The sequence below is a fragment of the Bombus terrestris genome, chromosome 11 (assembly GCF_910591885.1).
Source record: "Bombus terrestris chromosome 11, iyBomTerr1.2, whole genome shotgun sequence".
Classification (NCBI taxonomy): Eukaryota; Metazoa; Arthropoda; class Insecta; order Hymenoptera; family Apidae; genus Bombus; species Bombus terrestris.
In genome coordinates, this window is record NC_063279.1 from 10,842,447 (window position 1) to 10,865,263 (window position 22,817).

At 35.0% G+C, this 22,817-nt stretch overlaps 1 protein-coding gene across 8 annotated transcripts in view; it reads right to left on the reverse strand.

Moving 5' to 3' along the window:
- Window positions 1-22,817, reverse strand: part of LOC100646717 (small conductance calcium-activated potassium channel protein) — a 245,250-nt gene that overhangs the window by 30,504 nt on the left and 191,929 nt on the right. For all 8 annotated transcript variants that reach the window (XM_048410394.1, XM_048410393.1, XM_012313643.3 and 5 more), the window contains one exon: window positions 16,322-16,417. In XM_048410394.1, coding sequence (XP_048266351.1) covers window positions 16,322-16,417 — 96 coding nt within the window. The remainder of the gene's footprint in view (window positions 1-16,321; window positions 16,418-22,817) is intronic.

Here is a 22,817-nt window from a genome sequence, read left to right on the forward strand (position 1 = left end):
CTTTTAAAGTCAAGTGACACGATAAATATTTATTAACTCAAAGTTGCTTCGATCACTTGGTAATGCCACCAGAAAAGTACACCGGCTACGAAGGTGTAATCGTGATTGTTAGAGTGTGTTTGGAATTATGAGTAGCCGTTCGTTTATGACACGGGCAGGCCCATTCCCTTCTTTAGGAAATTCCGAATTACATGTCCTCCCCAAGCTGTAAACCTAATAACTTCGAGATTAGGTAAAACCTCCGGAAAATGTCCAGTCGGAAAGGCATGATGGAAGGACGAAACCCAACACCTCGTAGGGAGAATCAGCAATGTAGGGGGACAGTTCATCATCAAACATCGTACCGTGCGGGTGAAATACTTCACTCTCAACAAGATCTTAACGCCGTGTTCATAACATCAAACGTTGCCTTTATACAACAAGTGCAAATAGAGTGCTAGATTACTCTAACACTCGATCTATTAAACCTCCTCCACCTTGAGCGTTAAGTCATTCGAGGTACGCGATATCGACCGACCGGTTTAACCTGACCGGTTGCTCTTTAGTCGAGAATTCGCAACAGAGTAGAGATGTATTTTTGGCGAACAAAAGTAATATCTGCCACGTGACATTTTCTATTAAGACACGAAAAGAGGAAGTTACAATTGATGAAATATTTAAATTGTTGATCCGTGGGACAAAGAATCTGCCTTCATAACTGTGACGCTGCATCAAAGTATACCAGGACGATCGAATCTTCGGTCAAGAACTGTCGTTTCAACGCGAATATTAAACGTCAGAAAATTCATTCTTTGCTTGGAGAGCGTCTCACAGTTTTCCAAAACCTTCTTTTCGGCCGAGTTATTACGCTGTCTGTCATTCGATGCAACGTTCCCGATACACAGTTATGACATAGTGCGACGTTTCGTTCCGAATTTTCAGCGAAAATATCGGGGACAAGTCGACGAGCTTTGTATGATATCGAGTGACCGTTGGCAACATTGTTTTCTTCTTATTCCTTTCTTTTTCAATAAAAACATAGGACGGGAAATTCGGTCTGTTTCGTTTGGTGGTATAACAAATTTTTCTTTTATTTCTTGCGAGTGACGTTAATATTCGTGTTGTTGAACAAGTTAACTGGAAACTTAGGAAATATCATGGTTTCCATGCTCGCCTTTGGAATCTGCGTTTATATTTTCTATTAAAACTCAAAATATTACCTTGAAATAGTTGTTGAATCTTATTCGATGTACTTGGACAAAATTCTAGTGTGGTGGTATAGCGATGCTATGAAAACTTTTGCAAGTTTATGTTTTGAAACACATTTTGGAATAAACCAAATGATAAAACTTTAATTTCGGAATGACACATAAAATATTTTAACTAAGAAGGGCAGATTAATGTTCGAGTATTTACAAAAGTCTATCGAAACACATCTCTTTAATAATTAATAAAACTTTTCCAATAACTTGATAATATTTTAATTTCCCGTGTATATTTCGTAGCGTGATCTGTACATCTCTGTCAACTTAACAGGAAACCGAGCGAATTAGATCGGCAACATTCCTAACCACAAAATTCTAATTGGCAACGTTTCGTCGCAATTAACAAGAAACTGTAAAGTCGGAAACACATTCTTTCTGCACTTCTTTGATGTATCCATTAAACGCGCAAATACGACTGAGGATACGAGGAAACCATGAAACGTACTTGACCCCTAAAAATAATCCACGAAAGTAGAAACAGCAAGGATTGTACTATGAACCGCGTTCCTGGCCGATCTCCCTTATGAATGTATATCGTTTCAGGACAACTTGAGCTCGCTTATACGACCACAGGTAAATCGGCTTTCATGCATGCCTTCCGTCGACATTCCGCCGTCTTTTGCCGAGGATTACGTCGTAGATCCGAACGTCCAGCTAGCATTACGCTTAATTAAACAATGAACGCCTGAACATGATACTGTTAGGGTCAACAGAATGATTTAACATCGTGGCGCTTATTGCTGGAACAACTCGATCATTTCCAGTCAACTGATGAACAGAAGGGTGGATTTTTTATGATTGATTATTAATAATAATAACTGAAAAGTAGAGAGCGGAAAGAAAGTAGGGATATTTCTGAATTCTTTATTGGACAATATTTGATAAAATGCGTTTCGGTTGTTGATTTTTGCCATGTGTTACTTTTAGATTCAAATCTGAAATTCCTAAAAATTTAATATTGAATAGGTCGATTATTAAGTGCGGCAGATTTTGTGGAAATTAAGAAAAGACGTGGATTCAAAGTGGTATTATTAAAAATATTAATCGTTGCTTTTCTACGGTTATTGAATAGTTACACGCGTAAAATTACGAAATATATTAAAATATTGCTTTTACTAGAAACTCGTTACAAAATTATAGGCAAGTTCACCCCTGTATAATTAACGTGAGTTCAGGAAACGTATGAATTGAAAGGTTTATTAAATGGAAATTATGACGTAAAATACTGTTCAATAAATGTGTTTTCGAATCGCTTATATTTGTAAACGAATGAGTTAGAAACTGCTTACGCCTATGCGTTCGAACTGCCTTTTAACTCTTTTTTTCTGTCGATTTCGCTTGAAAATTGGAACGAGTTTTTCCTCTGGACGTGTGATTGACGTTTCTACGTTGTTGTGGAATATCGAAGGGTTTATTTGCGTATTGACTCTACGCACGGTTATCTCTGGTAGCCGTTCTGACACGTGACTCGTGAAAATAAAATGGTCTTCTTCTGGTAGATTAGAACAAACAACATACCGTACAAGCTTAATAAAAACATTACAAATACTTTTATACAATTACATACGTGTAATAAGTATATTATTATTAATAGATAACCTTTCGTTAAATAGTATAATCTCTTTTGTTTCATTATCAAACTTGTTAATATTATGCAAGATAATATTATCAATGCTGGTAACTTGTATTTATATCTTTTTGCAAATTTTAATTGATATACGTCAATGTAGTTGATGCATGGGCATCCAAATGTAAAAGAGAGTACAGTTTCAGGCACATGTATAATATTTCAGACAATTCAATAGCCTGAAAAATAAAAACTGTTAATCCGTTTTTTGCTTACCGTGAATTGATAATCAACGGAGCACGGAAATACAGTGCAAAATGAAAAAATTACAACTATTATTTATTTTCCTGGATTTCAGCTAGGTTTAGTGATATTTTCTTCGATTTTAATCAAATTCAAAACAATATGCATATCCTAATCCCTATTATACAGAATACAATAGATAAGATTTTCAATCGGATACGTTGCGTATTTCCACCATATATTTCATAAACAAGGTTTCGCTATTGTGCATTCCATGGGAAATTGATGTCCGTTTTTTAAAATTCGAATATTACATTCTCGATAAAACGCTAACTGTGGATAACGACGAAGCCTCGATAAAAAGTATTTAAATCCGTGAAACCACAATTCCATAAAACACTTACAAACAATAAATTCCTAAATGCTCAAAAAAAGGCAACGGAAAAAATCGGCTTTCGCTAATTGAATTTCGCGTTTTTTTATAATTATACAAACATTAAAATTTATGCAAAATTTTAAATTTATACAAGAGATAATTTCCAGAACTGTATGTATCACATGAATGATTTCTATCAAAATTCTTTGGTACAATTTTTTATTCAAAACAAATATGTTAATCAGAGTATTTCTAACAGAAGCAATCTCTCTTAAATTTTTCGATTTTTATTAGGATAAAAAACTGGGGAAAAATTGGGAAAAGTTACTAAACTGCGTAATTACAAAAAAGACGAAAATTCACGAGAATCCTTCGTAATACGAACGCTTCATTTCCAATATATGCATCGAACGAACATTTCGAACACGAACACGAACATTTCGATATAAATCCTATGTGATTGCATCGAAAAAATAGATTATCTTCTTATCGAGTGAGCATTCGCGAAAGTGGAGAAAGCCAGGCGTGACGCTCGGACATCCAAGGAATTAAATTCAAATTTCAACGGAGTATCTTGGTTAAGCCGTCCCACGAGATTATCGTGATCTCGAAGAATCGCGTGCAGCGTACCCATTAAAATTTGCAATAACGGGGATCGTTTGCAGTATACAACGCTCGTTGCTCTCGGATTAGTTAGTTACTCTTACAGGCGGGGCTCGTGAACCGGTTACGTAGCAAGAATCGAATCGGTTTACGACTGGCCCTTATGTAAACCTGTGAAACGCTCGATTTGAAACGCATGGAAATGGCTGAGGTTATCAAACATCGTCAGGAATTCGTTCGTTCTACATGGAACTTCCCTCGAGTTGGTTTTCCTTTCACAGATTGTTGGCGGAGGAGGAATCTCCGAGGCAAATACGTTTCTGGAAACGAGGGAAGATAAAATAATTCAAAATTTTCGTCTTCTTTTCATATTTACTCAGAAGAATGACAGAATATTGATAAAATGTCGTGAAATATTTATTTCATTCCGTTTTCCTTATTTCAATATAATAAATGTAACACTTCGTATGAACAAAAATCTTTTTACAAATACAAATTATGAAATTAAAGATGAATAACATGTAAATAAATTTACACGATTCTTTTAACAGCGCAACATTAAAAATTAAAGGATTAATACACCAATATATAAATGATTAATACTATTTCCTAATTATAGCAAAGATGAACAGAATTATTCTAACCTTTCCCTGTTCGCTTTTTAATTACTACTAATTATTTTTAATTGATGGAAAGAGATGTTAAAATGTTTCCTAAGTTCAAAGAGTTAACGCGGGAAACCGCATCAGGATACGCCTATTCAACCGAGAACATGGCTCCCAAGGGGAATGAATAAGTTGCCTCGTCACGACGAAAAATGAGTATCTGATAACGAGTAATAGACATGTAAAAGAGTCAGCTATGAAAAATGTTGACACACTCCTCGTGGGAATGTATCGTTTTAACAGAGCGTTAAAATACAGTTGGCAGATACTCAAAAAGCGATCACAGCGTTGCTGGAAATCAACAACGCGATGTTTAGCAAAGCAAATAATTATATGGACCGTGTGTACGCAGTAACGTTCGACGATTTTCTCGTGTTGAGATCGACGTTTCAAAAAATTGGTTCACAGGATCTGTATTCACGCTCTTTGATTACCGACGTTTTCGAAATCGCTCGCTGGAAAACGTGATTTTAATTGCACCGAAGAGAGTGTACCAAATCGTTGCATCCGATATCGACACACAATTTATGTTTGCGTCGGTTCTCATCAACAGCGTTAGCCGGGTCGATCGCGCGTAGGAAATCGACGAAATTAATTTTATGGCGAATGCAAAGTTTCTGCAAACATTTCACGGCAAGTGTAATGGGTTTGCGTCAGTTTTACTGGAATTTCACTATCTACACTGATAGTCTTTATCGCTTTCATGAAGTCCAGACTTGGCGGAATTTTCTATCGGTTGGGTTGGACGAAAAATCAATATTTCTCTCTCGCTCTTAATAATAGAATCTTCTCTTTTGCTGTCTCTCTTGATCTCTTTGCTGTCTTAAATTTCTTCACTGATTTGAAAGAAAAATTCGAACATCCTGGAAGAAAAAGTTTCTGAGAATCTCACGACACGATCGAGTTTCCTTTCTTGGTGAAATATTTTTCATCGGTCGAATATAGATGAAAGTTTCGGTAACGTGACTCATTGAGCGCGACCGTCTAAGTAAGAAAATAGGTCTGCGATATAAAGACTGAAGAAGAAGATATATTGCGAGGTTTTGAATAGCGGTCTCTCAACGGAAGTTGGGATCTTAATATGGTAGCCTAGGGGCTGTTCGAATGTCTTCCCTTTGATGTGGATTCACGAAGCGCACAAAGGGATCAAATGCAAAGAAGTACACAGCAACTTTAAACTCCTGTAAAATATGTTAAATTATTTTCTCATTAATTTAGTGAAATATAGATTGGTATTAAATGTGCGCTTAATTTTAATGCAATATTGGAATTTTTAATAAGTAATTTTGCACGTATTTTGTAACAAACCACCGTCGTCCTCGACGAGATGACGATTATACCTACAAGGGTATAACATTGTCAGTTACTCAAAGTAAGTAGACCAAGCAAGTTATGTCAGCAAAGTGGCAATCGATACTCCCAAATTGTTTTAATATATTTAAGGAACCAATAATTTCAATGTACGATTTTGATCAAACTTTTAAACAATGATAATTCAGTCAAAGCTTTCAGCAATGCATCGAAAAGATTTATCATGCATTATCTTTAGAGAAACGGAAAAGAAGAGAAGGAAGATAAAAATGGATGCTAGTTATTTTCAGAACCTACATCCTAATTTTATGAAGTCTAGAAAGCTTGAAATATTTATAGCATTCTCATGAAATATCTTTCAGTTTGAATTATGAGAGTGAATCGCGCAATGCCTGGTTGGTGTCTGTGCAGTTTCTATAAAATATTTTTGTTGAGAATTTTGGATCTTAATAGCCGAAATAATGATATAAGAACACTAAATTTACACTTAGAATTCATATTAGAATAGTTATATATTTATTTGATAAGCGATTTCAAAGATATTCATCGATACACACTTGCACGCGTCTCAGCACTTTCTTCCATATCCGACTGTTAACTGACTGAACAATTTACATTCATCTATTTTCGAGACGCCGCTCACACACATACTTCCACACACTGATATTCACATACAAGTATTACTACTACGCATCTAACCTACTCTAGCACATAAAATTATACATATCTCAATAATTTTAATACAATTTCTCTATCCGCACAAAATAACATGTATATTACTTTATTTATGCTTTTTAATAATATCACGTTTAATCAGCTTGTAGATATTATTTCACTCTTTGGCCCTTAATGAGCAAAAGTACAAAAACAGCCCGGCAATTTACGAAGTGGTTTGGTAGAGTGGCGAAGAAGTGGCTCGGCCCATTTCGACGTAGTTATTACAAAGTTAAGGAGTGCACTTGACGCTCTACTGGCGAGAAAGAAATCGCGAGCCAAATAGGCATGAATTGAGAAGATAAATTTCCATCGATTACGCTGGGATTTAATGGCAGCCTCATCTATGGAAAAATAGGTCGAAATGAAGGTACGATTCCGCTATAGTTAAAACGTTCCCGCTAACTTATCGAATCGTTCGATAAACGTCATTTACGATCAACTTCGGTCACTGACTGTATTTTGTACATTGCTTACGCAACAGCTTGCTCGGATTACATGATCGCGCAGGGAAGTGGGATAATGAAAACCTAACGAATCACTCGTTAATGAATACTAATCGACACGAATATTCTTACACTCTGTCAACTTAAAATTGGAAACTTAAAACTTGAATCCCTGATCATGAATGTTCTCTTTTCAAATTAGTATAACAAAGATGGTGATTATTTCCTGAATAATTATTTTGTTATGAAATTTTGTATTAATTAATTGCTACCCATAACGATCCTCTAATTATAACGAGTGGACAAATGAGGCGTAAACTACAATAGTACATTGTACTGTATAAACACTATAAAATATCCCTTCACAGTGTAGAATATTTGTCTTTTGTCCCTGTAGGTTTTATGCGGTAGTTTATACGCTATTTTCCTTCATAACGTCTCGTAAAGCTTTAATGTAAAGCGATTTAAATATCCTTTTAATACAAGGGGATCCCATTGAATTCCCTTTAAGCTTGAATCTTAGATGCTCTTATTAAATATTTATTTAAAACCTCCGTTCCAATATCGTATCTCATATATACCGTCTTTTACGACGTAAGAATAAATTAAATCTAAAATTTCTATTTTGTATAAAAGTCTATTTAGTTTAATCTAAGCGAATGAGAAAATTGTTTTTATTAAACGGTTGTTAATTATTCGTAAAGTAGTGAGTAAATGTAATCAAAAGCACTAGAAGATGTATCGCGAAAGTAATTTATTGGAAAAAGAAAATTCCGCTTCCTCTTCACACGAGCGACTTTTGAAACGTCGATGAAAACATTCTTTTCCGTGTCCCGAGGTGGCACACCGTCACTCGACATGAATATTCTAATAGTAGCAATTGTCGAGTCTTCTTATGGTGGAAAGTTTCTTGTAATCCTCGAGCAAATTGAATGAAACTACCCATTAAGGTCCGTAATAAATGTTACGTTACCGATAGTTTATCTCCGTATACTGATATCCATCTTAAATTTATTTTGTAGGATCAATTTATTGTAAACGTTTGAACTCGAATTGACTGTCGAATTGCTTTTATTTCGTTGTGCCAACAAAATCGCGATTAGAAGATTCGAAACACATTTTTAATTAATATTTTGAAATTTATCGGATGATCGATGGCTTTTCATTAATTAGAATATTCTTCTAGCTACAGAGAATTGAAAATGTCCTCGTCAATCGTATATTGATCAATCAAAATTTACGAAACTGTAACGTTTTTATTTCAAACTATAATTTAAATTCGAAGCTTAACAAGTACGTACATTGAATTTTGATTGGTAAAAAGTATCGTGAGAAGTGACGTGTTATTACACGATCAAACAATTTGCAATATTCTATTTTCTCTAGCAGGTTTACAACTTTTTTTTTGTTAAAATTTCGATTATCGATAATTGAATTGTTACACCCTTGAAATTCTAGTAATATTGAAAAAGATATTGACCAATCCCGTAAAATGTTAAATATATCTTACTTGGAAAAAAGATCTACATCGGAAAGTTTCTAAATTCCTCTCATAAAATCTTGAAACACCGAATTTCACTTAGCTGCATGAAGCAATTTGCCGCGAAGGGGAGCACAAGAATTTGTGAGATACTTGTTCTAAAAAAAAAAAACGGACTTCCTAATGGAGCTAAGCTTCTGAATACCGATGTTAGCACTCCTGTAACTTTTTCTCGATGTCACGCCCGGCACACCGAATTAAATGTAATCTTCTCCTTCTGTATTTTTTTAAAGGCGAAGGAAATCCTATTTTCCGGCATGAATTCTCCGCCTGCATTGTTCGCAGACCTTTTTTGCAAATTCTTGCACTGACGTATGTTTTCTTCCTGACTGGATTTATGCGAAACGTTTCCGAACCACGGCGGAAATCAACTTACTTCTCGAGATTGCGATGAAATTCTCTGTTCGCCGTGGGACGAACCTGCTTTACCAGGATTAAAAATAAGCAATTTCGAATGGCACGATTAAACGAAACGGGAAAACGTTCCTCGTGGCTTCTTCTGGAACAACACAGGAACGCAATCTTCTTGAAGGAATTGCTACCAATTCTCTTAGATTTTTAATAATGCATTGCTACACCCTGAATGTTCTCGGCATAGATTTAAGAAAAGGAATTCCAGGCTTTTAGGGAGAGTTGCTCGGTTTGCGGAAAAATACGCTATTGCTAGGATACCTCTAGAGGGTTAAGGGATGCTTATAGAGGAGAATTCACTCCGTGGTGCGTTCTAATAGTTTCAAATTGCGGTTCTATGTCGTTGTGATATATTTCATTCCTGTATGATTTCCTTTTATTTCATTTTATTCCTTTCTTTCTTACTCTCTCTTAATAAATATTATAACGACTACTGTACTTTCGATATTTTATCCACCTTTGGATATTACAATATTTTTTATTAAAGATACAGTCTAGTTATAACATATGGAATATTCAATTTTTCACGCGTTTTTTCCCATATTTCATTGAATTCTAGGAGGTAAACAAAATTGCAATCACATATGTATATAGAAGAGAGAATTCTCAATCTTTAAATGATATACATTTACAAACATAAACATTGAAAGAGAAGATGGATTTAGAAGACTGGCTCAATAAAGTCGGACGTTTTCTGTTACAACCTAATAAATGCTTTTGACAGTTTTCTGATATACATATAGGTTTGATGGAACTTCGTCTTTTCCTTATTCCAAAGGTAAAAGAGGTTGAAAGATGAAAACCACTGTCGATTCGAGCTGCGTATCACTCGCATGCACTCTTTGTCGATTTAACGCGAAGCATGGACAGGCGTGAAGATGGTCGATTGGTCGAGAGTGGCTGTCATGCGCGTTATTACATCTGCTGTGTTTCAAGGAACGAATAGAGAAGTATATCAAAAAGTTTTATCGATTCTTTGTCCTCGTCGTTCCCTGTGATTCTAACGCTGGCACTTTGTTTGCTTATCTTCAGAAACCATGACATCTTTTTGACATTATTACATTTCACATGATATAAAGTACCATTGTCGAACATTGGGAGGAATGTCTTTTTATTAAGAAAAAATGTTTGATGATGAATATTTTTAAGTTTAAGACAACTGCCAACTGTGCTAATATTAACGAAGCGGCAAGAAAGTAATTCCAATGGTCTTTCATGAACATTAATTGACGAATCACCAATTAAACTGAAGTCGGAAAATAGTTTGGCATCATTACAGGAAGGTTTCACAAGTCTACAAATTTGATTTGATATTATCGATGAAATTTTTATTTTACGCTATATATTAACAGGGAGCAACGTTCGATATTCAACATTGTTTTAATTTAAAACAATATTAAAGTTCGTTAATTATTATTTGTACCAGTGTATTAAATATTGTTTATAGAGTCATCGAAACTTGTAAAATGGCAAAACAGTAATTACGATAGTTACGTATGAATATTACTTATAACGAATCACCAATTAAGGAACCTCTCGAGATTATTTAAAATTTTAATTATCAAAGTTATTCCCAGCGGTATATTATTATAGTAAAAAGTTAAACTAGTTAAAGGACACGCTCTGTTGGTTGGTTAAACAAAGTTCGTTTTATCGTTTATAGTAGAAAATCACATTGGCCCGTTAATTACTATTAATTCGCAGCAATGACTAAAATAGCTTATATGCTGTAACGCGATTATAATTCCCAAGTAGAGCAGCGTTTTCAGTGAAGAGGAAACAACCGTGAACCGATCAGGCCTTTTTGTTTTATCAGCTAAACTGATTGTCTATCTGCCAAAATGTCGAGTGATTCATCATGGCAGCTTCAATTCCACTCATCGAACCAGTAAAGCAAACGCCAGTGGCACGTGTTCGTTTCTTTCTGATCTAATTACCATCTTTTTCCATTTTCCGTTTTTTAAATCCAATTAATGAACATTAGTATTAGATATCATATGTAAATTATAAATATTTCTACATTTATGAAATTTCTATATTTATTTATGTAACAATATTAATATCTTCAGAAATTAATACTAAGTATCATTTATACTAGAAACCACTTATTTTTCTGAGCAGCTGCATATATTTCACGGTAATAGTACGAATTTTAAATCGAGAGTTTCAAAACGAACAATTAAAATTTTCGCCATTGCCATCGCAATGTCAGTGCGTGTTACGTCACTTGGCCAGTCTCAGCTCGAACATTTAAAAGCCAAGATAAATATTGACAGCAAGGAGAGATGTTAGACTGGATCGTTTGACTTGCTTCTCAACCCTTTGTCGAAACCGTGTTTATACAGGCTAACAGACCATTCTTAATTTCAAACTTCGTCTTACTACCGAGGTGGTTGTGCATCACGTTACATGCAAATATACTAAATCCATAAATCCATATCGATTCGGTGTCGTGACTTTATCGCGTGATTTTATGATTACAATTTGCGATTGAACGTGAAATGAATTGAGTTTGAAAATTAAGAAGTGTGATGTGCAATTAGTGTTGAATGAATGTTGAAATTTTTTCATCGAGTAGAAGATAGAGAAGGATTTAGATGCTCTGATGTATACATAATTAAATACCATAAACTTTCGAGTTAAGTGTTATGAACTTCTTAACTAGTCTGTATTAAGGCATTAGGGAGAGCACTATACTTATACCGAACACAGTGTAGATGAGATTCTCTATGGGAGATTTTGAGTTAGTTACGTTTATCGTGTTATATTTTACACCCTCGAGTTATATAATTTAAAATGGAAATCGTATCTTCTGGAAAGTTGAGAATAGAGCCTGTTAACTTATTTTCTTGTGGATAAAATAATCTGGTTTTATATGCAAGATAAGACACATAAGTTGTATTATTTTTTCTAAAATCTTAAAAAATTTAATTAAATTCGAAAAAAATGCCAAGAATTTCTCCTTTGTTAATACGAGAGTAAGATTAAGAAGGAGTAGGGTTAAATTAATTATTCACTCCGTTTCCACGTGACGCACCTGATACATTATACTCTACCACACGTTAAGCTATCCCTGTATCTCAGTTTCACATTTCCCCACGCACGACGGTTTCCGAATCGATCAATCAAATCACGAATCTCCACTGAAAGTCTTCGCAAATGGTACCGTTTGACCACGGATTGTTGACCGAGATATTCGAGTCCCTCTCTCTGTTAAACGAGCTCGTGCGGTAATGCAATTCATTCTGCATGATATACGATCGAGAGATTAGCCCGATAGGGATTCGAAGAAACCCGACCTGTTATCGCGACCAACAACGTACCACGCGTCTGACTTATGACGGCTTATACCACTTACGGGTGAATTCTGCGATCAGTAATAACCGGTCTATCATCAATTACAGGTGAGGATTCATCAGGCTTACGATAAGAGGAGCAAACTGCCTTCGAGTGGACGAATCAGATACTCGAAATCAGAGGAATCTTACGACACGCATATAAATTAGGCGATACTTAATCTTCGAAATTGTACATTGTTCTAAAGGAATGTTATCCATCAGAAATTTCTTTGTGTGTTTTGTGTGAAGGTAGTGGGATTTTGAATAAAAAGTTGAATAGAAGAGTTATGTAGAAATAAGTGATTTTTCAGAATGAATTCGATAACAATGGATAAAAATGAATATCGTTTTACAGAGAATATTTGGTTTATATAATATTACTATATTATATATTACTATGTAAGTTTCTACTATTCAGTAAATACGTGTCTGACCAAGGATAGTGCTCATCTACTCGTTCCTTTGGCCTTTCTATGATATGTATTCCTTCTGACATTTTCGTATGCAATTTATATGCTAATTCACTGTATGCTTATTGTATGTCACTGTATGTTACTCTAACACTGTTTTCCACTACACAGGTTAGTATTAGTCATTTACTCTGGAATATACTTGTATCATATTTTGTAAAAATCTCAACGTTCTCTTCATTTTGCAATAAGTTTCTCTCGGTCAATTTTCCAGCAGATCCATCCCCATCAGCGGAATCGGTTCACCGGCAGTGGTTTACGAGGCCTCGATCTCGTTTATCAGTCCGCGTAACAGACGCAGTTTCGCTGGAATCGTGCCGTTTCGCGGTATTATGCCGGCAAAGCGTGCACCGGCGCACGATAACGCAATTAGAGTACCGGCCCCGATGCGTTCGTCATCGTGAACAATTTGCAATTTTCTCACGAGCGTAGTGGCAATCGAGTTAACCGCGCGATTCCCTGTAACTCGATAGAAATTCAGGCACGTAAAACGCAGCCGTTATCATGACTACGCTATTCGTAATCGCGATAGCAACCAGTTTCTGACCAAGTTACCAATTATTACGTAAAATTAACGGTTCCATGAAATTCACGAGCCTTTTTCCTGCTTAATTTTCCGCCTGACAGACTCACGTATATCCGATAGATCTTATGGATACGTCGACATTCCTTAGATTAGATTTAGGGTTAGATTTGTGGCGTAGAATCGTATTCTATTACAACACCAACGAAGGGTTCGTAGCAAAACCGAACCTTTAAAATTCATTTATTTTGTTATTGATCCCTCTATTAATTCACTCATTTTTGGAAAACTATTGCACTTTTTATCACTTCTTTCGCTAATTCTCCCTACAACGAAGCTTCATGCTTCGAATATTTATTAAAAAATGAATCGATCCATAATGTCTAGAACAGCAAACTGTACAACCCAGCCAGCAGTATAACCATAGTTATTGCACCTTCGAAAGTGATGCTGTTGCGTTTGGACCTCGTTGTATTAAGACATAAAGCGGAATCGGTAACTCTAGCCCGGTTTAGTACTAAACCGCGTCGATACGGCGTGGAACGATTTTGACGATTCGCAATCGAGTTGACAGTGTTCGGGTTGGATGGTGGTGCACACAGCGATTTGCTTTAATACTGCGGTATAAAAGCGGTGGCATTGCCACGGATATTATCTCACCAATGCTGCCATATGCATAGACTAGACAGAAACAGAGAGAATCCGTTTCAAATAATCACGGTCTGCGTTAATAACGGTGAAATTTGTCGGACACCTAGCGATTCGAAGAACCATAAAATCGCGGCTTATTGGCCCGGTTCGTCGAGTGGTATGGGGCGGATGAAAATAAAGTCGTTCTTCATGAAAATTCATGTCGGTCAACGCGATCGACGATTTTAACGAGCCAGTCGCTCCCATTGTCATACGGATTTGCAATAAACGCACGGTTCTTCCGTATTTTAGTTATGTCCGAATTATATCGAGTAACTGGGGCTGATTCGCGACTCGTTGCTTCATACACGAAATTTTAGATGTTTCCGACCATTCATTCGTTGTTGGAATATTTTCATCGCATCTGAGTGAAATGTGCATACGCAAGCACGATGATATTGGAAGAAAACGAAAGAATATTAAGATTCGTAAGAATTAAGCCACCATTTCAACCACCATTTAAGCCACCATGATATGGGAATTATCGATCTGATAAATATATTGTACGTAAATCATTATATTTAATATAATATAATACGACGGAATTACTTTAGAACTCTAATTACGTACCTATAATAAAAAAGGTATTAGTAACTGTCTAAATTTTTGTTACATTCTGAACTCTGTGAATAATTTTGTAATTCACTGTATTTTAACATATATTGTATATAACATAATATAAACACTGTATATAACATAATTTAAATTCATAAGGTTAAGTGGTCAAGCTATTCAGCTGCAAGCAATATATAGTTCGTCATAATGTTACAAATACGTCAGATATTTGAAATTTTTTTAAACTATAGAATCTAAATGGACAAAAATATTAAGCGCACTTATGGAATTCTCTCTTTCATAATCAAGGTATTAAATGAAAAAAAATTCGATGATATAAATAGATTGAAAAAATGTATAAACGAAGTGTTGTGTTAACACAATGTCTATCCTTCGTAGTTAAAACGAACAACCCGTTTAGCAGCAGATCGATAATAATATCTATTATGCCTGTACGTGTCATGAACTATAAGTAGTTAATTTTCCCGTATGTCGACAGTGATTTAGATAGGCAGAAAATCAGGGTTGCTTCACGAGGGTCGGAAAGTTGATGGAGAGCTCAATTTCGTTCGACATCCAGTCATTGAAGTTTCATTTACTTACCGACTCGACAAATTATCGCACTATCAACTATTCATACTTTACCGTGGTATCGTCGCCTCGTATCACTTTTGTGTCGATGGAATTTCACGGTCATTAATCAGATTTAATCAAGAGAGGAGGAGGAGGAGGAAAGTAAGCGGGAAACCGGAAAATTAGTTTTGTATCAATTGCTCGATTAATCATCGTTAAATCGTAATTTGGGGTTGCTGCACGACGCGTGCTTAACAGGCATGTCGATTTCACGCATCTGCGTGACTTCTTTGATTACATTCGAAAAGCCAGGCCGATTAATTTGTCCGTTCAGCTGGCAGACATCACTGCTACTTTGTTTTCTTCTTTTCATTAAATTTATAAAGCATAGGGTGTCGTAAACGTTCTTGATTGTGACTTTCCATTCGACAATTCTGTTAATCTTCTTGAAATTTTGTATCGATTTGAGATGAAATATTAATTTAAAAAATAGACAACTGACAAACTAAAAAGACAACAGAACTTATGAAACGACTTACTAGAAAATTTGCAGAAAATATAAATATATATTGAATATATAAATATAAATATATATTGTCGATTTGAACTTTCAACTGTTAATTTTCGTGAAATTTACTTTTATTAAACATTAAATACTAATTGAGAAAATAGACAAGCAAAAGTATTAGAATTACTCGAATAGATTAATTCTCACGTGCAACAATTTCTTCAGTAAATAAACGATCTTCTTGGTATTTGTTTGAGAAATAAAACATATATTCGTGCCACAGGAAACGTCGATAAAGGTGTAGTAAAGGGTAGAATGCTACAATATAGAGCGAGACGAGATCAAGACATTTCTTCCGCTCTGAAAGACAGTCAACGCGTTCCGCTTTCTGAAATGAAACCCCACAGGTGTGTGCAAACGCCACGGGTTTATATCGTATGGCCTTTTTCCACGTTCGTTTGGTGGAGGCAACGTCCACGGATAGATTGTTTACATGCACGCTACAAGGACGTAACATCGAGCCTATTGGATTTTTTATACGCACCTGAACTTCTAAGGCATGGTAAGCAAATATGAGGCCAATCAGTATCACAGTAGACACAGAGATCAGGGTTTTCAGTGCTGTCGAGTAAAACGAGGCCTGCAACATAAAACGTCGTCCTCGTAAATCTCAGTTCTGCCATTTAAACCATACACATCGCCTTTATTCTACTACCTCCTCTCTAAATGTTTTCTAATAAAAGTAGGATATTATTCGGTAGGAAACCTGCAAACGTGGGTTCATATACGTTAATTTCTTTATTAACTGTAATTCTTACAGCAATTTTTCTTCTTTCCTCTTTTCGCAAAAGTATCTGATATGAGAATTTTCTTTAGAAAGAAATAATAAATAAATATTCAAGTTTTATGCGTAACAGACTCAATTTCGTTATTTCTTCACCGTAAACAAGAATTATTTATTTTAGCTACTGCGTTACTGGATAAGGTAATATACGCTACGAAGTTGGATTTGTTCAGTTAAGCGCTTTGTTGGGAAAGTTTCGAGCGAGTTCGGCAGGTACCAAACTATAGGAAAACTAATTTTTAATGTAATTTTTACAGCGAACGATACGGTACACGCGACTATTTGACATTGCGCGCATGTTCCGCCAATAATTTGCAGAAATTTTGTACAAGCACAGATTCATGCGATTATATAAGGGGAAAAAAGGCGAAATGGTCGTTGGAAAAAATTCATGCTGTCAATAACACGACGATCAGAGAAATAGCTACTACGTGGTATGTGTCTTCCTGGGTGTCGTGATGTTTGCTATAAATTTTGCAAATAGGAATCATAAAATAAAAGAGAAAGTTCCAAGACAAAAATGTAATTTAAAGTATAATTCCTTTATACATATATTTTTTTACCTCTGTTATTCTATTATTTACATTTTATATTTTAATCATTGCTTTTAAGTGAGTTTCTGTAGAATGTCAACTTTAGGTTATTTCTCTCTCAAAGGTGTTTTACTTACATTATCATAATTTCTAGACCCTAAGTAAGACAACTGTCAATGTCAAATATTTTAATTTCAGATAAAACATCGTCAAACAAAATGTATTTAAATATATTATTTTTTGTAAAGTTCAATCCAATTACCATACTTCCATCTCAACAGGTTCGATCAATCCTCATCGTCTGTATTTCCTGGGACGTCGAACGAGAAAATTCTTCGCAAAAGAATTAATTGCAGCTCCGACGTTCGTCGTACGACCGGAAAAAGAAAACACGCGCTCAAGCACGGGATACTGAAATATTTATGCGTTTGCGTAAAGTTGCTTATTGCTCGTAAAAGTCAAACAGGGACTGCGTTTTTTTTTAAAGGTGACATTAAACTCTTCCGACTGCAAGGCATGTGACATTTAGAGAGAGAAAAACGGTGAAAAAAGAAAATTACATCCTTCCGGTTCATCTTTTCCGAAACGTCTTCCGAGTAGTACGAAAAAGGACATGCTAACATAGCATGGAATTTCATGAATAATATTTTTCTCCTGCTATTTGTTCCTCTCAGAATCTCCCACTTCTAACTCATATTAAGGGAAAATATGATTCTCTTTTTAAGGAAGATTGTCTCCGGTATGTTGTATCGTTTTAAGAACAGTGATTTTAAAAAATTATTTGTTTTAAATTGAACGCCCTTCTATTAAATATTTTATAGTGTTTATGTATAATTTCTGTATTTACGATCAACACATCTTTGTTCTTCATTTATAGCCCCAATGGATCTCATATTTTACGATTTCAGCGCAATAATAAATCAGAATATTATTCAGCGAAATTTCCGCGTTTAGGAAGTTATCGTACGTTACCGAGCACGTACGCGTGACATCATTCAACGTACCGCGGTATAATATTGTAGTTCGTGTGTGTCATTTGCATGCTATTTGTGCCTTCTATTTATAAAATTGCATTTGCATAGATGCGATTATCCCCAGTACGCGTTACGTTGTTTAAATCATGAAATTCGTTGTCTCGTGTTATTTTTATAATCAACTGGCAGGTAACGCGGATACAAAGTTTCATTCTCATAAATATGTACGTAGATATTCGTTCACTTTCATTCTCGATTACTTGGCGAAACTGATTCAGTATGTTTCACAAAGGTCAATTGCTTCCAGCTTTTATTTGTTTCAACTTCGAACTTTCATCCTGTAATCGTTACAGAGGGAAGATCCTACAAAATAAATAATTAGATTTAACAATTATTTCGTATGATCTGTTTTACGAACATTTCCAATAATTTAATAAGCAATTTTCTCATAAATCAGAGTTAAATTTCGTTTATATTGCCTTTACGATGCGATTTCTTTATGAAAATACGAATATATTTAATTAACTCGAAAAATCTATACAAATCTAGAAGAAAATTTAAGCTCTATCCATTTTTATATCTTATTTCACTGCTATTTAATTATTGTTATTTTATTATTGAATATTTTTATTATCCAAAAATTTATTTTCAGTGTTTACGTACTTACGCTATCGCATCAATTATAAGTAATTACGTAGCGGGCCAATTTTTGCTAAACTTGGAGCAAGCAGATTATTTATTAGTAGACCGCGAATTTTTATGCATTTATAGAAAATTTGAAGATACAAAAGTGATTTGGTTTCTATCAGTTGCACGTGGCTCTGCTTAACGCAAAATTACGTCTCGTTAATTTTTTCGGCGACTACAGAGATCAGTCGCAGTTCGACTTTACATTTTTGATTTAATTACTGAGAGAATACTTGGCTTGAAGTGCTTCGAGTGACTCGAGAGCTCTTTATTCAAGACCTTACGATCCGCGTAGTTCCTACGTTTTAGGACCCTCCACGTCCTTCGATTTTTACTGTGAATCGTGAGCTTCAAATGGGCCATTTTGTATCACTCACTGTGAGTTCAAATGGAGAAGATTTGTAAAGTTTAACAGAGTATGACTACACTGCCGCTCAAACGTCTTAGGACAGTTACTATTTGCTTAAGAAATGAGAAAAAAATATGAAGAAATATCAGTTAACTTGATGCTTTGTATGATAAAGAAGCTACTTAACTACGTTTAATGAATGAGATAGATAGAGGCACACATCTCAGCCAAGGTTCAACATTTCTTGGATATATGAGGTTTAACGTTGCTTCATTAAAAAAAAGAATCCCATTTTGTTGAAGAATCTCGAATGTTTCTATTTAATTCTCTCCAATATTCAGCTAAGAGCAGTATTTGTCCGAATTTCATTATTTTTCATTATTTTCATTTCATTATTTTATGAGAACTCATAATACGATCTGACTAAAGCGACACTTTTTAATACTTTCAAACATCAGGATATAAATTTTGGAATAATTTGATATAAATAACGATCATCAACGGACTCGTATAAGCAAATGTTAAAATTTTGAACCGTAATAATTCGAAAATGCAGGATCATCAATAATAATGTAATTTAATTGGTTCACGAAGCCCTAAATAGCCAGATTCGGGTTTCGTGGTAGCGATATTGTGGCTCCTGTAATAATAGGCAGTCAGTTAATTAGTTAGTTACACATAAGAGGAATATAAATTAGCCGCAGCGCGGAAATACGTTTCCGCTAGCCGTGTCCGATGATACAGACGTCACTCTTTGATAAGATATTGATATTGAAATTAACGAAAACTGACATGCACTGAATGAAACTTAATCAGAGAGGAAGACTGGGCCAAGTTTCATCTCCGCTGCATGGTGTTCTGTATTTTCTTTCATATTAAAATTGACTTTTGATACTTTAAACTGGTGATATTCAGAATTAAAACAATTTTTCGAAATGTGATTACAAAATGACAGGTACAAAATTCTTTATTTTTGGAAATACTTAAAAATACGTACGTTACTTTTCGTAAAAATATTCTATTTTCAACTAAAATTTCATAATTTTCTGATTTTTTAACTTGATAAATTTTTATTTATCTCTCATAGTAGTCGAAATTCTTTGTTAGAATACTATGTTTAACATATGGAACAACTTGTTCAAATTAATATCTTCCTTCGAACAATTTCTTCGAGTTATTAGTACCTTCATCAAAAGGAAAGCAATTTACTAAATCTAAGAAAGTCACGCCTCTAATAGCGTAGGAAAATTTGATAAATAATAAAAGTTTGTGTCGAACAAATTTTATTGAATGTCAGTTTTCGCTTGCGAACAGGTTCGCTAATATCGTTAGGAAACTAGAGAACCTGGTCGGTCCAATAAATTCTCCTGGTGACAATGGAGCCAGAAGTTGTTATCGCGATCACTCTGGTCATCGATCGAAATCGTTCACGACATCGGGCGAACGGTCAGTTGTCTTTAAGAGGTGCTAACCCTCAATTGGATCATCGACATCCACGGCAAATCGCTTTGGCCCTGTTCGTCTCAGTGAATCAACTGTAACAAAACTAAAATGGATTTAACGGCTGTATCTATATATTCTGCTTTGCCATATACATAGTTCTCCTATAACGTCTCTAGTAATAATCAATCATAATTTCATCCTCAATAAGCAAAGAAAAATCCAGTTATAGAGAGCTAAAGATAAATATTTTTATTATATTAAGCAGTGCATTCCCGTTAAAAACTCTTCACATTTATTTTTAATAAAATTTCAATATTTAACGTAGTCTAAGAACTTTAAAATACAAAGACAGACTTTAATAAAATTGTTAACACATCAACTAGCTTCTTTATCGCATACAGTATTAAACTTTTCTTGACTTCACTTTTTTTAACTTTTTAACTAACCCTTAACTATTTTTCGCTTTGTACGTAGCTTCCGCTATTATTTCGCCATTCGCTTGTATTTCGCTTTTATATAATATTGATATCTGCTCTAAGATTTTCGACCGGAAGTGCATCTGTTCATTAGAGCCATTCATGAACGAGTAGAAGCGTTCAAGAATCTAAAGTATTACCGACTGATCGGAAATCGAGTCGCCAACTTCTGCGAATCGCGTTTCGGTGATTGATGCGCATGATCAGCATCCTCCTGTTAACAGTCCAATTTATCAGAGAGTCGGTTCATCGAATTGCCATTCGAGGAACGATTGTTGTCGATGTTCCAGGTGTTTCTCATAGAAATTCACCTTAAAGCAAATTTACTCATTCATCCACGAACGAGGAATTACGTTGTCATGTTGCACGAAAACGAATAGAACCGCGATTTTTGGACGGCGACCAAACGTTCGCCTTTCCGCTCGTTTCGTTTGTCGATAACGCCGAGAAACGTAATCCGGAACGTGCAGAAATCTGTCACGGTGCACTTTTCTGTAGTGGATTGCCGCGAAGGCAGATTATCGATTGATCCGGTGAGACGAATCCTTTGTCGTTTTATAATTTGTTTTGCCACATTATATTCTTGCCGAAGAGGAAATTATTTTTCGCTAATTGAAAAGGTTTTGGTTTGGTCATTGTTTGTTAAAGGTATAAGAAATTATTGCCAAAGAGAAAATTATTTTTCGCTGACCGAAGTGATTTTGATTTGGTCATTGTTTGTAAAAGATGTGAGGTCTCTCTAAATATTTAGTGTATGAGGTTTGTATTATCTGCACATTGGAAAAGGAAAAGAGTTAAATCTTTTGGCCATCGTAAAAACAGGATTTGTATTATTTGGTCGTTATAAGAGAAAAGAGGCTAAGCCTTTTATAAGGAATTAAGCCTTCCAAGAAAATTTGCTGAGTGAACGGAGAAACAGAAAGAATATTCGATCTACTTATTCTAAGAAGCAGTTATAAGATATAGAAAGGGAGGAACAATATTTGAAAAGTATAAAAATTAGTTAGAAACTTCCTTGACAGTTCATTTTTCTTCATTATTTGCCATTTAGTTAGTTTCTCGAACGAAAATAATATCTACGCTTATATTAAACTAGAATTCGATTTACTTCGATCGCGAACTTAATTACGTATGAAATGTGAAGTGACGCCTGAAATGATCCGTGCAAACCACCAAATACAGTATCTAATTTCTATCAAAGCCTTGATAAACGACTAATTTTGCGCGAAACACACACTAATCAAAATCTCTCAGATACAACGCGCAGCATCGATAAAATCATATCGCGATACCGGTCGCAAGGCATCGAATTCATTCGGTAAAAATCAACCAATACTTAATCGGACGGCGATCATACTGACACGGCATCCCTCGTGTAAATCAATCTTAAATTTCATTCGTTCAACCGATAATAGGATTTGAATCCCCCTACGATTTCATCCCTTTCGAGTCGTTTCATCAACGCCACGTACATTCTATTTTCTGTTCACGATGAAACTGCATGTGGATTCTACACAAATGTATAAAATCTCGTGTTATTCTATTTTTTTTTCTAGTTAATGCAGAAATAAAAATATAGATATATGAAAATCTTTTACAATACGATTCAACAGCACAAAGAGTCTCTCGTCTCCCGTTGCTACCAACTGCTGTCTCTTGCATAGATCTTACATAATATATACTTACACCCACACGTTCTGTTTTTCTGTATTTTACAACCACTTGTATTCAATT